This window comes from Cololabis saira, chromosome 4 (genome assembly GCF_033807715.1).
Source record: "Cololabis saira isolate AMF1-May2022 chromosome 4, fColSai1.1, whole genome shotgun sequence".
Classification (NCBI taxonomy): Eukaryota; Metazoa; Chordata; class Actinopteri; order Beloniformes; family Belonidae; genus Cololabis; species Cololabis saira.
This window is the reverse complement of record NC_084590.1, coordinates 38,051,331-38,068,397: the sequence shown is the minus strand read 5'-3', so window position 1 is coordinate 38,068,397 and position 17,067 is coordinate 38,051,331. Positions and strand designations below refer to the sequence as shown.

At 38.8% G+C, this 17,067-nt stretch overlaps 1 protein-coding gene across 1 annotated transcript in view; it reads right to left on the bottom strand.

The window, feature by feature from the left end:
* Nucleotides 1-17,067, bottom strand: part of b3glcta (beta 3-glucosyltransferase a) — a 76,186-nt gene that overhangs the window by 18,972 nt on the left and 40,147 nt on the right. The window contains exons 5-10 of the mRNA XM_061719686.1: nt 7,381-7,457; nt 6,872-6,983; nt 5,543-5,679; nt 5,377-5,440; nt 4,539-4,670; nt 2,149-2,218 (exon numbers count right to left, since the gene is read on the bottom strand). Coding sequence (XP_061575670.1) covers nt 2,149-2,218; nt 4,539-4,670; nt 5,377-5,440; nt 5,543-5,679; nt 6,872-6,983; nt 7,381-7,457 — 592 coding nt within the window. The remainder of the gene's footprint in view (nt 1-2,148; nt 2,219-4,538; nt 4,671-5,376; nt 5,441-5,542; nt 5,680-6,871; nt 6,984-7,380; nt 7,458-17,067) is intronic.

Genomic DNA, 17,067 nt, shown 5'->3' with positions numbered 1-17,067 from the left:
GGCACTCTACAGGTTTATATAAACTCTAAGGGCCCGATTTACTATGAGAATATCATTTTTGTCAGACGAGGGGGTGCTTTTCACGGCAGGGGTGCTGAATACGGCACAACACCGGGGTATGACAACTGCAGAACAAGTATAGGCGCACAATGAGAAACACTTTTTTCTCCATGAAAAAACGTGATTTATTTATTATCACAAATAAAAAAAATGAATGTGCCTCCTGTGTCAACCTTTTGCTGAATAATACTCGATTTAACATTCAAATAAAATATTTCTCCTTTTGCATGTGGAGATTAGCACCTTCCTTTCGAACGTATTAAATACAGACGCAATCACAATCCACGCAATAACTTTCAGGCTTGGTAAATCTCATTGCGCGTGGTAAATGGACCAATTTGCCTCTTTCCCTCCCAGTATTTAGCGATTTCTGGCGGGTACGCCCCATATTGATTATTCATCAGGGCAAAAGTACTAAATGAACAGCGTGTGCTATTTTGCTCATTTGAGAGGCGCAGTCCTCTTTGCACGCTGTTAGTAGATCAGCTGGCACTTTGGTTTGCGGGTGCTGTCAAGTTTGCACACGTTTTTACACACGCAAACCTTTAGTAAATCAGGCCCTGAGTGGGATAACTTATAATGAAATGTTAATCACATGAGCCCCATTATGTTGTAACGTGTCATTTTTGTAAATGTGATCAGATTCATCCACCTGTGATTACATGGTGTCATGTGACTTTTTTCTGTAAGGAGTGTGTTGGCGGTTTTTGAAGGTTTCTGAATGAGGCCAAGAGGCACTGGCCGTTTAGTAGTTTAACATTTAAAATCACTAATTTTGGAATTGCTGCTTGTTAAATAAAGATTATCTTCATTAACCTTCAAAAGTTAGTTTTTAGGGCTATCAATATCATGATTTGTTTCAACATTCCAGCAAGAGCAATTTGTGACAGAAACACTGGGTACCCAGACATCAGCAGCTGCTTCCAGCTGTACTTAACCTTCATAACATTTTTTTTTTTTTAAACCTTGTAATTAAGGATAAGGAGAAATCCAGCTCATCGTCAGTGTGTCCATCAAGGAATTACGCTACCAAACCTGAGCAATTAAGCCCCAAATACCCTGGTATTTTACAGTAAACCACAACATTCAAACCACACCAAGCACTTATTTACAAGCTTCACTGTGTTAGAAGAAGAATTCATGTTCAGAAAAACTTTGAAAGGAGGCTGTCATAATGTATATACGGTAGTTTGTAAAAAGAATAAGAGGGAAGGAGGAGTGAACATCTTCAGACCTTTCATTTAATGAAAACACATAATCTTAACAATCAAATTCCTATAATGCCTCACGTGACGCAGCACTGCTAAAACTACTACTAAAACTCACAAAGACACTTAAATGTTAAATGTTCAAACTGAAACTCACCTTACATCAGTATCCTCCAGATAAATAAGATTGGAGGTTTAAACACGTGTAACATTTTCATGTATCTTTATAGATCAAAGATAACCTTTGATGTACAAATCCAGAACGTATTCTCATCCGGTTACATTTCAAAGTGATCAGAGCAGCTCAGAAAAGAAAGAGGTAATTAGGGTAATACGAGAGATTACTTTTAAGCATCGATTAAATGTAGTACACTATTTATCTGATTCCTTTTTAAATTATTTGCCATTTAATGTGTTCTCTTAACCTCTTAAATGTTCTTCAGTGTACAGGTGAATTATTAGGAGCATTACTGAGAAAAGCTTCATTTTGGGAAGTGTGCCAACAAGTTACACACACACACACACACACACACACACACACACACACACACACACACACACACACACACACACACACACACACACACACACACACACACACACACACACACACACACACACACACACACACACACACACACACACACACACACACACACACACACACACACACACACACACACACACACACACACACACACTTTTGTTATACTCTCAACCCTTTCAGACGTAATGGAAGAATAATAATAATAGTGAAAAAAAGCATTTTACGGTTGCATATATTAAAGGTAAAACAAATCCATTACCTGAAACCAGCATGATAAAAATGTGCAACATTTAAGAAAGACATTGAGTGATGTCTGAAGCAAGTCTTACTCACCTCTTTCCTCGTGAAACTTCCTACACGTTTTCACAGCAACAAATACTTCTTCTTTCGCTACAGGCTCCCCCTTTCATTAAAAACAGGACATTTAAATAAAAACAATTAACAAACGATGTCAGTACAATAAGAAACACAGCATTCTGTATGCAGCCAAAAGGTTTGAAATTTGGCTTTCAGGCAAAGTTAGGGGTTCAAATGACCAGCAAGAGTTTATTTTCAGCAGTCTATTCGTTTTTTTAAAACCTGCTTCAATCGTACTTGGGGTCACGGGGTCTAATGGAGCCTATCTCCGCTGTCAACGGGGGTAAAGTGGGGCAGGAGTCAATCTCCTCCGTATAGAAGGCCTGAATCATGGTTGCTGTCATGAATTTTGTCTTCAGTCTAAAGCTAATAAATGTGCAGGTGTTTTTTAGACAAATACAAACTTAATGATGAATTTGATCTACATTTGTAGCATCTGTGCTTTTTAAAAACAAAGCAATAATCCAAATTAAAAATGTTTGTTTTCACATTTAAAAAAATGTAATCCATATTAGAAAAAGTGTGATAAATCAATTTGTTAGGAAAATTGCTGTCCACAACGGGAGGATGAAAATCTGAATGTGGAACATGCACGTCTGAAATTAATCATCCATTTGATTAATTACAGTAACATATAAATCCTAAAAAATGAACAAGTGCCTTTTTGTATTGTTCTCAAATCTTTTCTGCAGTATCTTTCTTCAGAAGTTGAGAAGTATTTCTTTATGAGACACTGAAATAATTTTTTTCCAGTCACACACACTCAAACAGACCATAATCCCCGGCCTTAAAGAAAACCAGGTTCTGCCATTCTTTCAAATATATATACAATAAAGTTGTAAAAATATGTTTATTTTGGTACAGAAACACTGAACCTGTGCAGCCACTACCAGCAGCGAGCCCATTTGAGCACATATAGGAGGCCTTTAGACATGAAGCTAAAAAGTATTTGGAAAACTTTTATTTAAGGAGTTGCACCATGTTGGAATTTTTTAACACCTCAATTTTTTTAGATACTCAAGAGTATTTGGACAAAGTGACTTAATTGTAAATATAACCACAATTTTTAATGCATGAAAATAATTGACAGTCCACTGCCGTCAATACTTGGAGCCCACAGAGAACACCAAACTCTGTTTCCTACGGGGAGTTTTTTGTCTTTAACCTCAGTTGCTGATTGATTGTGCTTGTGTTTTGCTGTTCTGTTTGACTGATCAAGCAACTGAGTGGACCCTTAGAAAAAGGTTCAATGTCTTTGTCTTGTCACAGTGTGTTTAGGGTCATTATCCATCTGCACTGTGAAGCTCCATCCTAACAGTTTTGTAACATTTGCCTGAATGTGAGCTGAGAGAATAGACCTATACTTCACATAACTTATCTTGCAACATCAGTGAGCTATCACACCATCAATAAATACCAGTGAGCCTGACCATACATGCCCATACCAAAACACTGTTCCCCTGTGTCTGACACATGATGTGGGAATGGACCCCACCTGGCCAGATCATTTCTCTTCAGTCAATCATCCAAGTACTTTTGAGCTGTTGAAAATGGAGGCTCTTTGCTTGAATTGGCTGTAACTCTTAAATAATGATGGTATGTTTTTACTGAAACCTCTAAAAATTAAAGCTGAAAGTCCACACTTTTGATTATCCAATACTTCTGGACCTAACAGTAATTATTTACATAACATTTGTATGATGAGACCTATTTTAATGATGTACACAAAAAATAATGTCACATACATTTAGCGGTTCGTGGTAAACACGGAGGATTAAAAGAACAAAGGAGACGGGGAAACACAGCGCTCGTTAGGGCTGTCTCATGCTGTGGAAAATGGAAATTTTCATTTTAATTCAAATTTCCTCGGCCCTGATATGGTACAAGGATAAATCAGACAAGAGGAGAGGCAAAGGCCGAGGTGTGCCTGCTTCTGTCAACATAACTCTACATTGATTCGTTGATAATGAAACGCATGAAGTTGAAGAAAGGTGATAATAAAAAAAACTACCTGATGCAACTCTGAGAACAACGCAATTTGATGTTGCTTAGCAACAAGGAATAATTTTTAACTTGGCAGGTGACTAAATTTAATTTGGCAAAAACAAGCTCAAGACTTTTATCTTTTTTTTGTTTTGTGGATTGGGTTCTACTGATTGGCAGATAAAAGCAATAACATGCAAGGCTGTGAAACGCGGGTGCTGCTAACAGTCAGCCCTGAGCATGAAAGCTGAGGATAGTAGATCATCACACGGCTGCAAGTATTTCACTCTTAAGACATTTCAGTTTTATGTGGTCATTCAGTTTCACTGGGTTTTCTGACCTCTGCTGACGGTGGAGGTGACGGTGAGCCGGCAGATACTCACACACAGCGGCACTTCCCTGCTTAGCGTCGTAGCACAGTTGAGGGCACGAGGAGAGTCCTGCGGCTCCGTGCACAATTCAGGGACGGCAGTGAGATGAGGACCTTTCCCACCGTCCCAGATATATAAAGCAATCTGGAATTACAGCATCTAGTCATGTTTCTGGGCTTAACACAGACACCAGGATTCGGGAAATGATTTTGAGATTTCCCGCGTCCTTGTATAATAAATACAATTTTATTCTTGTGTTTAAATTAATTCAATATATAACAGAAGAAGTAAAGTAGAGCACAGAAGAGAAGACATCTGACAGAAACAACTGCACGCCTTTTTGATGAAAAACAGACTAAAATCCATGGGTTCACTCACGTATTACTCAGGAGAAAATCCTCCGGCAGAGCAATATATGATTTGGGTGGCATTTGTCCAAATAAACTTACTGAAACTGACATATGAGCTGATCTCGCAACAAAGAACTGGATCAACTAAATTCCTTGTTGCAGTCTGTATTTTCATTTGAATCTCTGTGAAAAAGAACTTATGCCATCTACAACTGAAAACACCTTTCCCAGACTGAACCTGATAAGTCTGATGTTGTGTTTACTCAACCAAATCCCTCGATGCCTTCCTGACTGAATTTCAGTGATAAAAATAAGAGCCTCAACGCCGCACCATGACAATTCTCCAAAGTAATGAGATTTTACTTCAAGGTTAGATGACTTTCATGCTTTCCTCCTTTTGTGCAAATAGATTACGGGGAAGAAGACTGGCATAGACTTGACTTTGAGAAGCAAAACTGTTTGAAAAGCATTAACAAAAAAAAAAGTGCACTTCAACTCACCTCATGTTTTAGGTCAATAGTGAAGTCAGATTTTAGTGGTTCATCTTTCACTTTGTTTGCAAGCCTGGAGTAAAGATGCACAAAATAGAGCTGTTTTATGAAATCCTGTGTGATATGAAATTAACTATTTGGGTTGCAAACGAAGAGATTTACAGGTCAAACTCACCGAATAACTAGAGGGATGCTCAAGGCCCAACCGGCAGCAAAGTCTGGATATTTGAAGACGGAAGGATTCTCTGCAAAGGCGTAGTGATGGATGATGGTCGATTCCTTATCGTACAGCGGCTTACCAAGAAACCACTCCTGTTACATATGTTTAAGAGACACATTTCAAAGTATTAACGGAAAAAAAGGCTTCTGGCTTAGTTAAGAGAATTCACAATCAGTGTCAGAAAAAAAAAGTTGTTTTTGTTTTTTTTTTTAATTTTTCTCAAGGTTCAAACATGCAGAATATTGTAGGTAAAAAGTCTCTTAACCTTATATTTGACATTTTTGGAGTGAAAATTAAATTTGGAATTTTTTTCAAGAAAAAAAAGACATCAGTTATAACATAAAACGTTCAAAAGGTTTAATGTTATAGAAATAGTGTTGTCATGTCATGATCCAATCCAATTTTATTTGTTAAACACGTTTAAAACAACCACAGCTGATCAAAGTGCAGTACATGATCACTGATGAAGAATAAGATCTTCATTATATATGAGATACCGAACGAAGTTAGAAAGAGAACCTTTGAGAGAGATGTTTTTCATTTTCTGCATCACGTTATCAGGACGGTATACCGCCCCTCCCTTCCCCCTACTCCTCAGAGTGTGGGTGTAAAAGTGTGTCCAATTAAGGAAATCCCTCTTAGCCTTAAAAAATAAAAATACTGTATCTGGTTTAGATGTGACAGTAAATAGGAAGAACAAACCTTTGCATTTGCTGACAGAAGGGATTTTTTTTTACGAATGCTTACAGTGACATCATAATTTATGAATTTTGCCCCTGTAAAATACAGTACAATCTGCTTGAATGCAATCAGCAAGAAAAATAACTGCTGAGTTCAAAAAAAGGTAAAGCCCCGGTTAGTGGAACCGTTTTCAAAAATTGTTAAAAGAGAAATATCTGAAGCGAAAACTCAGTGATAAAACTGAGCATAAATCCTGTTACAAATAATATTTTTCTGCAACATCCATTAAAACTCCACCAACCCTGCCAGGTTTTACAGCAAAAACAGCTTCACCAAAGGTGAAGAGAGTGAAAAGAGTTTAAATTGAGACGACGACTGAGACCGGAGCAGCATGTCTGAGAGGCGACACTGGTGCAGTTCAGTGAATTTGTCAGCTGTGAAGGATCCACAGCACGAAGTCCAGGAAGTGTGTCTTGTTTGAGGTGGCGATCAAATAAAAGAACTGAAGCTTGAAACGGGAATCTTTGTTCATGCTAATGAATTTGACAAAGGCAAACACAGAGAAATAAATGAGATGAAGGATTATGAATAAAGTGTGCTAACTTTGCTCTTGTCAAATTTTGCCAGGACACGGATAAGGGTATCCATCTTCACATTTACGTCCTCCTCAAGAAATACGATCCAGGAAGAATTTTTCCCAAAGGAATGGGACAAGCTGAGAATACAAATAAAAAATAAAATGAAAATCAAACAGCTGATTATTTGGAACCTTTAACAACTAAATCTGAGTACCGGTGACAACCTCACTGCGGCTCCTGACACAACCAGTTCCAAGTGTTGTGGTGTTTAGCAAAGAAAATAAGGACTATTAAGGAAAAGGCAGGCTACAAATAAGCCTGCTGCCAGCTGTCCTTGTCTAAATGTTCACAAGAGTCCTTGTATTGACCACACTGCTGGGATCAATACAGACAATTATCATCAAAACCTAAAGAAAACTTCTCACTTTTTTCCATCATCCTGTCCGCATCAATAAATCTTATATAAAAGAGGAGCTGGGTAAATATTTGGTTCATCACATGTTCTACGAACACCGAGGACTGAAGCGTACTTACGAAGGTAGCAGAGGAAGGATGCTCCAATCCCACTCATTATCTGACAAACTGTGGAGGAGCAACACCGCCGGCGGCTTCTGAAAGATACAGCACACAAAACAGAGATCCTTTTCAGTAACTGATCCATTGCTACAAACAGTAAAGCTAAATATGATTTACAGAAGCTTCTTAACAACCAGGAACGCATTGTTGAACCTGACAAAGAAAAAGAAACTGTCTGCCTTACTGTTTTGCAAGTTTCAAGCTAAATTCTTACAAATCATATACAGTACATTAGGTCTGACAGTTCTGATGTGCGGACTGGCAGTGCTGGCAGTGCTGGCATTGTGTTTTTTTGTCTGGCTGTGCACAGATGCTGTTTCCTGTGGCACATCTGTGAATGTAGGGCCTGGTCGGAGTGGACTAACTGCTTGCAGGCATCTGTGTGCCTCAGGAGGAGATAACACAAACCAAAAAAATATGTTTTTCCTTTTGAAATGAAGATGAGGATGTGCACTTTTACAGTGAGACGGGGTCGCAGGCCACAAATAGAATACAGAAAGTAGAGAAAAAAGGGACTATTTCTTCGGCAGGAAGTAGCTGGCAGGATAACAATACAAATTGTGTTGTGTAGTTGTGGACTGTCAGAATTAATAATCACTGCTTCTGCAGATACATGCTGGAGGGAATGTGTTGTTTACTTTAATGGCAGCTTAAACACTTAGACTTCACTGTTTACCACAATGGAGAGTGGAAAAGAGATGAAGAAGAGGCTGTAGACAAGGTGGAGAGGAGTATCTCAAGTTATCCGTGATAAGAGAGCAGCAGGAAGAGCAAGGTGAAAGGTCTATGAGAGTGACGAGATGCCAGCCCGTCTATGGAGATGGCAGCACTGACCAAGAAACGGGGGTCAGAGCTGGAGGTGGCAGGGTTGAAGATGTTAGGGTTTTCTTTGGGAGTAATGAGGATGGGTGGGATTAAGAGCAGCAGAAAGACAGCTGGGGTTGGACATCTTGGAGAGAAAGTAAGAGAGGATGATTGAGATAGTTTGGACACAAAGAGGGAGGATAATGAATATATTGGTGGGAGGAGGCTGGAGATGGAGCTTCCAGGCAGGAATTATGGGAGATATCTGGATGTGGTGAATGAAGATTAGAAGTTGATTGGTGTGACAGAAGACAATGAAAAAAGTAATCGTATGATGGAAGCATGTGATCTGCTATGATGACCCCTAAAGGAAAAAACAACAACATGAAAACTGCTGTAATATTTCAACCCTGACCCTCTTTGTTTCCAATGACTTCACTTTATGAAGTTGAAACTTTTGCACAAAGCATTTAGGTTGATATGGTCATATATATGTATCACATTTAGAGTTTAGAGTTTAGAGTTTATTAATTTAGCACAAAAAGATGCATGAAACACTGCGCAAGGAGGGAACGAAGTTCTATAGCGAACTTATACAAGGTTCCACCCCTGTCAAAAAAACAAAACAAAGGACAAGCAGACAGCATGCATGAGCTAAACAACAACAAAAGACAAAGATCAATAGCAACAGGAATTCAAGTACTTGAAACAACTAATAGTAAAAAACACAAAGAAAGAACAAAAAATGTGACAAAAGCAGAACAATGAGAAAGAATATATAATTAAAGGTCGATAAAATTAAAAGTCGAGTAGAGAAAGTAAATTAGGTTCCTGTGGAAAGTAAAAATTCCTTTAGGTTTTTTTTTAAAATGCATTGGGAGGAGGTGGACCTCAGTGAAGAGTTTAAGTCAGACCAGAGCTTGGGGCCTCTATAAGTAATGTTGAATTGGTGACTTGAGGTTCGGGAGGACGGTATAGATAAGCTATTGTTACTAAACCTTGGCATCTCAGGTAATGAAATAAATACTTTAAACAGTGTTGAGAATTTCTGTGTCGTGTCAAAGTTGCCACACAAAGTCATTAACAGGTAAGGTTAGTTCAGTTTCACTATCTGATTCTTAATGAAACACCATCAAGCAGCAACATGATATAATGTGGTAATGTGGACAGTGAGGCTCTGATTTTGAGTTTTAACAAAATGTTATCCTGGCTTCAGGATATTTTTCATGTGATTCACAGATCTGAGTAATACATTCTTGCCATTTCCTTCTGCTACTGCCTGGTAACACACAAAGACATTAACTACGGTAGGACAACACTGCTGAAACCAAACAGGATATTACATGCCAGGGATTAGAAGGCAAAATCTCCCCAGAATGAGAGGGGGAAATGCTCCAGGAGACTTTTCTGTGGCGAAAGACTGGACAGACAAGGTATGCAGGCTAGTCTGAGAGAGCGTCCGTTTCACACTGCGAGGAAAACAAAGCAGCAGAGCGTAAGACGCTGTGCTTCATTACAACACGCTCTACTTGCCACGCAGGAAGCCGACGAGAACAATCTCCGCTGAGCAGCTCTGTAGAAAAACTGTCTGTTTGATTAAAGCAAGGACTCTGAACGTGCTTACACTTATTAATCCCTATTAGTCAGTTAGAGTTTGTTTGCTCTAATTCAATTACTTCGGAGTTTATTTTTTGAAAAGATTCACATAATGATGAATATAAATGATGTTTTATCAAACCTGTTCTCTACTGGAGAGTGACAACAACGTTCGTACAATATTGACAAATGTAAAAAGTCCACAGATAACAATGCTGTTTTTTCTTTCTTTTAGAGGGGTTTTTGCTTCACAAAACTATTGACATTATTCTGATAAAGACACCCCACAAAAGAAGAGGTTTTATACAAGATGTGTACAAACTTCAAGTCAACAGACAAATGCAGAGCTACGCAAGGACATGACGGTGTACCGATCACTCGGAAGGAAAAAGAATGCGGATCATTCAGAAGAGCTGTTACAAAGAAACAAGATACAAACATTTTAACAACAGGGAGGTCAGGATGGAGAGAAGCAGCAGAGTCAGGTCAGGAAGAAGCTCCGGCACGAAAAAAAAAGATATTCATAGTCAAGTCAAGTCGAAAGAGGCCACAACAATGGTAAATTTAACTATTTATTTAGTTTTCATCAGCTTTCTAAATACACAAATATATAGTCGTCATCCTCATGGAGCACAGGATTGCATGTAAAAACATGACCCACGAGCACAGTTAAAGGTTGTACTTTCATCTCATTCCTTTTGTAGTCTCAGAGCGTCTCTGTGGACACGACAATTGGCTAAATGACAAAGAAATACCTTTTTCTCTAAGGGACGTTAGCCTGCAGAAACATGGGCAATGAGCCAAAACAGGCTACACTAGTTCCTGTGTGTGTGTGTGTGTGTGTGTGTGTGTGTGTGTGTGTGTGTGTGTGTGTGTGTGTGTGTGTGTGTGTGTGTGTGTGTGTGTGTGTGTATAGGTCGATGCTTATCACTGAACCCTCTGCTAAAGATGAAACTGTTATATGTTGTGGATGAAAAAGGCTTGATTACAACAGTTTCAGCCTTTGATCAGCTCAAAATTTCACATACTTTGTGACAATGAGGCAGATTAAATTCACAGAATATGGATTCAAATCAATATTTTATGACACGACGCTTTTGACTAGAATTTTCTCCGTTCGACTTACAGTAGTGTAAGCCGAACAACAAAAGTTGAATTTCTTTATAAGAAATACCAATAAAAGGTTTTCTCTATTCTGTGTTCAGTCTTTTTAAAATATATCTGAAAGTGCTTTCTCCAAAGGTCTCTTTGGCAGCTATAAACTGATGTAATGTGTTGGATCTAATCCATCAGTATCCCACAGGAGCCCCGAGACCATGACCGTAAGAATGTGAAATGGCACAACTGCAAACTGCCTTTTGCCTTGGAGGTGGGAGTAAAGTCATGGACGAGTCACTGTAATTCATATTGTGTTTACGAGGGAAGTGGCAGACAGAAGAAGGTTGGCTTAGAAAGATGAAATAGAGTTCACTTATTTTTTTTTTCATCAGTATCATTCATTCATTTCTGTGATATAAAGCATACATTTAGTTTGAAAACCTATTTTAACCATGGTTACAACTTAAATACATTATAAAATACATATGGGTGTCAAATTAGCATGTTCATTTCGATTAATAAATTACAGGCTTATTTAGCGCGTTATGTTTTTTAATCACTTAATATTTTTTCCACTTTTTTTAATCTTTAATCTGTAACCTAAATGTTTCTGTTTGTGAGTTGCCTTTATCATGAAATCTGTGTTTGTGCGATGGCCTTGTTGTGCTTCAGTTGTTAGAGGTGGAAAACAATGGCCAGCCACACCTTAAAGTGGACATTGATTGGCTTTCCCTGTGTTTAGGCGTGTTTAGCTACGCTGGTAGGTTCCCATTGTAGCTGGACAGGCACGTGGAGGAACGGGGAGTAGCGGAGAAGAGAAGTGAAAATGGAGGAGCATGTGAAAGTTGTCGGTCCAGTGAATGGGGAATTTAGATTTCTAAAACGGCCCAACAGCACCATTGATAAAGGTAGAGTGATGTGTTTTCTTTGTGGAAAGGACTTTGCTCACCACCGAAGCAGCTCAAGTTTAGCCACATAAACGCAAAGCACCCGGTCGCGAGCGCAGCCGCAGCTAACGTTAGCAGCAACGATGTTGCCACGGCAACGCTCTTCCCCAAACTAGACTGGAGGAGAGCAGCCCGCGCATGCGCACGTCTGCGACAGAGAGGATGGTGAATGCTCCTGCCAAGTGGATGTAAACGGCTAGGACTGCATCTGCTCAGGGCTGTTAAAAAAATAAATAAATTACTTTTTTGTTGTTATATATCAATCTTTTGATCCGCCCAAATAATGTAGTGAATTTAAAAGGAAAACATCTTAAATTGAGGGCTTTTCTCAGCAATTTTTAGGTGAGATTAAAAAATAGATTAATTAGAAATTAATTACAGATCCTAATGAATTAAATGCTAATTTTTTTTAATCGCTTGACAGCACTAAAAATACAAATCCATATATTTGGTCCACCACCTCACATGGTCAATAAATTTGATGGACAACTGATAATACGTATTCAACACTTTGTAATTAAATAAATACTTGCACTATCAGCAGAAACACAACGCAGTGGTTGTCGACCAATGAAAAACAGTTTCCCAGAGGGAAGAAAAATAAGAAAATAGTTTGCCTATGAAAAAGACTATAGAAAAGAAACTTATCATTATAGGTTAAACCATGCTTCATGTAAATCCAGTACTTGAAAAAAACAGAACAAAACAAATCCCCCAACCTTTCTGAGGATTTTGAAGCCTCACTGCAGGTACAGCTTGTGCTACGTCGGTACTCCACTTGAAACTAAAGGTATTTTCCTTCAGTTTCTTTGGAAAAAAACGATGAAAAAACTAGTCTGCATCTAGTAAATATTTGAAAAGTATTTTCCACCACTCCTTTAAGAAGTTTCTAATGATTTAGTTTGTTAACTGCATGCAGTGGAACAAATACCAGCAAGTTATCTTGTCTTGTTTTACTTCTTGCAGCTTCCAATATTGATCCGGTCATGTGCACTGAGTGTGCATGAGACAAATGCACTATGCACTACGACTACTATGCAAAGAAGCAGAAAGTCTGATTGATTGACAGAAAAGGTGACAGATCATTTACTTCAGCCCAAGTTAAATAAATGGGGATGCTTTTTTGCAGCGCCTCCACCGATGACAGGCGTTTTAAATTTCAGAACACGTAGATAACTATCTGTCTTAATCAATAAAATGAAAAATGCCTCTTACATATGGCCACATACTCCATCTTCAATATAACCCTGGACAAATACTACAATCTACAATGCATTTATGTCAGAACTACCTAACTATGCCATCAAACTGACTTCCTCATGCAAATGAATCTTCTCTGGATGTCAGAACGTGCAGAAAACCTAAGATTCCTTCATTCGGTTTCTATCTAACATGCCATGGGTTTAATGGGAATATAAGTAGCAAGCAGTGGATTGATTGTGTGTGGCGACACATGAATGGGGAGCTGAAGATGGCAAACAACTTCCTTGCCCTCTAGACCATTTTACATCTGGTGATTTTGCATGACAACTTGGTTAAGTGGCTGAGCTGTGAATGAGTACATGGACCGTATCCATCTGACTCTACATAAATAGTTCATGCTCAGAAATGCTGCCACATGTGCTTAGATTCTTTTTAGGTAATTAATGTCAATCGTATAAAGTGATGAAAAGTATTTGAAGTAGTATTTGAAGACAGTACAAGAAAAACAGTCCTTACAAAACAAAATATCTGAACTCATACAGGGGAAAGTCCTCTCGATCATTCCTTGTGACAGAGCTTGAATGTGCTCAGAACGCATTAAATATTTATTGTTTTTGTCATTGCACATTAGGGGCCTATTTCCGAAAGTGGGTTATGTGCAAACTCTTGAGTATGTTGAACCTGAAATGAGGGAAGCTCTGGATTTTCTATTTTCAGATAGCAAGGTAACTAAACTATGAGAAAGGGGGTCAGCTTAAGCTCTTTTGAGACCCTGAGGTAACTTAAACCTAGAGTCTGTGACCACAGTGAATTTCTTGGTGAACACAACCTGGTCCAGGGCTCCACTGATGTTTTTTTTTTTTTTATATAGCTGCAGTGCACTCTCAGTTGCAGCCTACAGACTCAGACTTGACACTAAACCCCCTGAATTGAAACCAGCGACTGAGTTTCTCATCACAGGGTCTGTCGACTCCGAGTTAGTATTTAACTCAAGATCTTGTTGAACCTCCGTTCTTAAAAAAAGGCCCCTGAGCTGTCTGGTTGCGTTAAAACAAACTCATGTCTGCTGCAGGGTTAATGGGAGTGCCTTCAGCACACACATGCCCCTTAGTGCCTGTGAGCAAGTCAAATTCTCAGATTCACAAACACAAAGCATGTTCATTAATGCTTTACCATGACTTTGAATGGCATGACACATTATTTGTTCTGACAAAAGGTTATATGATGACTCATTGTAAGTAACATTTAAAACATTTGCTCATAATGTTTCTGAATAAATGACAAACTACATGAATCACTAAAAATAACACATGTGAATCCTGATAAAGTGAACACTGTGTGCAATTGCTTCAACTAATTTACCGCAATGATTAGTGATGCTAAATTAATACCTTTTATCTAAAAGGAATACACTCATTTTATTAAGAATACAGGGTGTGCCTAATAAGTGGTTGGTGAGTGTATAACTCATGTGTTACACAATATTTAATCTACCTCTCTTTGGATTTAATATATGACAAGCATTCTGACGTGTAAATGTGTTTTTGCTTTTTTTGTTGTTGTTAATAATACCCTTAGTGAACGTTCTTTGACATAAATAGAGAACAGAAGTGAAAGCCAAATTTCCTGACTAGAGCAAAACATAGCAATAAATCAAAGCTTCATAGATGAAACAGAGGATCTATACAGAGACTCCCCGACTTCCCTTTCGCCAGCTACTTTAATCAGCCTTTTATAGGAACAACAAGGTCAGTGTTTCCTGCATCTATTTTCTCTGGAACATTAGCAAAAGACCTCACCTAGTAGTGTCCAAAGGTTGTCCTGGATGAATAACTGCCTGCTGGATCACAAAAATGGTAAGCCCAGTCGTCCTTTGAAAGGAAACTGTTTCTTATCTGCGACCATAATCTTTTGATTAGGATCAACAACTCATTGGTGTTGAGAGCAGGATCGTAGATTAATGGACAGCTTCGCCTTTTACATGAACTTTCAATGCAACCATTCACTGCAGAATCTGCACAGATATACTTTTTTTCCACTTCTCCCAGTCACGAGGAGCAATTCCATTAGTGGAGGATTGGAATAAAACCCAGGAGGATGGACTGCAACAGGGATTTCCTCCTAAGTCCTCTCAGCAGTTGGGTCTCCATTACAGCATTGGTCCTGGTAGGATCCACTGACCAAGCAAAGCAACAATCCATTTCACTCGTGGCAGTAATGCACCACCTTTGTTCTTTACAACCACGAATAAAAAAAACGTATAAAAGTCAACTACAAAAAAAGGAGAAAAGCAAACTGGAAGAGTAGAAGACTAGAGTGGCTTGAAACAGAACTGGGATGGTTGCTATCTTTCTCTTTGTTGAGTTTGCACAAATGGTGAGAACTGTGATGAATGAGGAGAAAAAACTTGAACTTGAGAGGGTTGAACAATGTCTTCTTCTACCAACATCATAAGCACTGGTTCAACATCCCACCAAGCAGTTTTCCAGGGCTGCACTGAAGCACCTAACCCAAGGCAGCGGCTTGCCTCAGCCCGAAGGAACTTCTGAAAGATTCTCATTGGTAATGCAGACCCACAAAACTTCCCAAGGCCTTTGCTAATAGAAACCCACCTATGAATTGGACTCTAAGGGCCTGATTTACTAAAGGTTTGCGTGCGTAAAAACCTGTGCAAACTTGACAGCACCCGCAAACCAAAGTGCCAGCTGATCTACTAACAGCGTGCAAAGACGACTGCGTCTCTGAAATGCGCAAAATTGCACACGCAATTCAGTTAGTACTTTTGCCCTGATGAATAATCAATAAGGGGCGTACCCGCCAGAAATCCTAAATACTGGGAGGGGAAGATGCAAATTGCTCAATTTACCACGCGCAATGAGATTTACCAAGCCTGAAAGTAATTGCGCGTATTGTGATTGCGTCTGTATTTAATACGTTCGAAAGGAAGGTGCTAATCTGCTGCTGCTGTTATTGTGGCAAGGAGGCGACATCCAAAATCAAAGAATACGCAGAGAGAGAGTCTTTATTCTGCTGCATGCTATTTTAAAAATGGTTGCACAAGTTTTATCAAAGGCCACTTTTTCTTTAGTTCTTCGCCTTATATCTTGCCACCTTCTCTTATTGTGCCCCCCTCCACTCGCCCACAAGCAGGCCAAGCCTTTGTGCCAAAACTTTGTATTTTATTGATTACTTATCTTATTGAACATGAAATCATCCTTCGTAAATTACATTTAATTAAAACCCGTGCTTATTAATCACAAAACACAGGTTAAACATCATGACCAAATCCGCTCCGACCCGCTGTGTCAGTGATCAGCGCATACAGACTGCAGCTTGCCTTCTTTCGGCCATATGATGGTCCCGTCTGTCACACATTTACTGTCAGTGTTTGCTATATAATATATAATATATAATATATAATATATAATATATAATATATAATATATAATATTTGCAATATACTGTGGACATCTGAATAAAAACTTAACTCATAAATAGATGAATCAAAGCGCTCTCCAGCTCTGCGTCTGATATAGCCGATGTCTTTTTCTCCTCAGATCATGCCGAGCACTGCCGGGTCACGCAAACCCGACCAATTCAATATTAAAATCAAATTCGGTCCTGTGGCCCGTTTTTCTATTTCGTATTTTTGATCTGTGCCTAAAATTGAAATATGAAAAACCAGACGTTTTTCCGTTTTTTGTGTTACCAACTGCATTTATTCTATCGCAGGTTTTCTCCGATATTGCGTTTCTTTTGGTAATGTTTACATTTCTTTGCTGTAGTTCATGAATGTGTTTATTTGCCTCTTCCACTAATATCTCTAACTCCAACTCGTCAAATTTCATTTTGCGCTTGTGACTTGTTGTGACTGTGCATTCCATCCACTCTCCATGGCGCAGAGTTTGCGCTCGCAAACCTTAAGACACGCAACACCTCATTTAAATACTGCTGTTTGCACCTGTTATCAATTGCGCACGCAATCTTAGTTGATCAC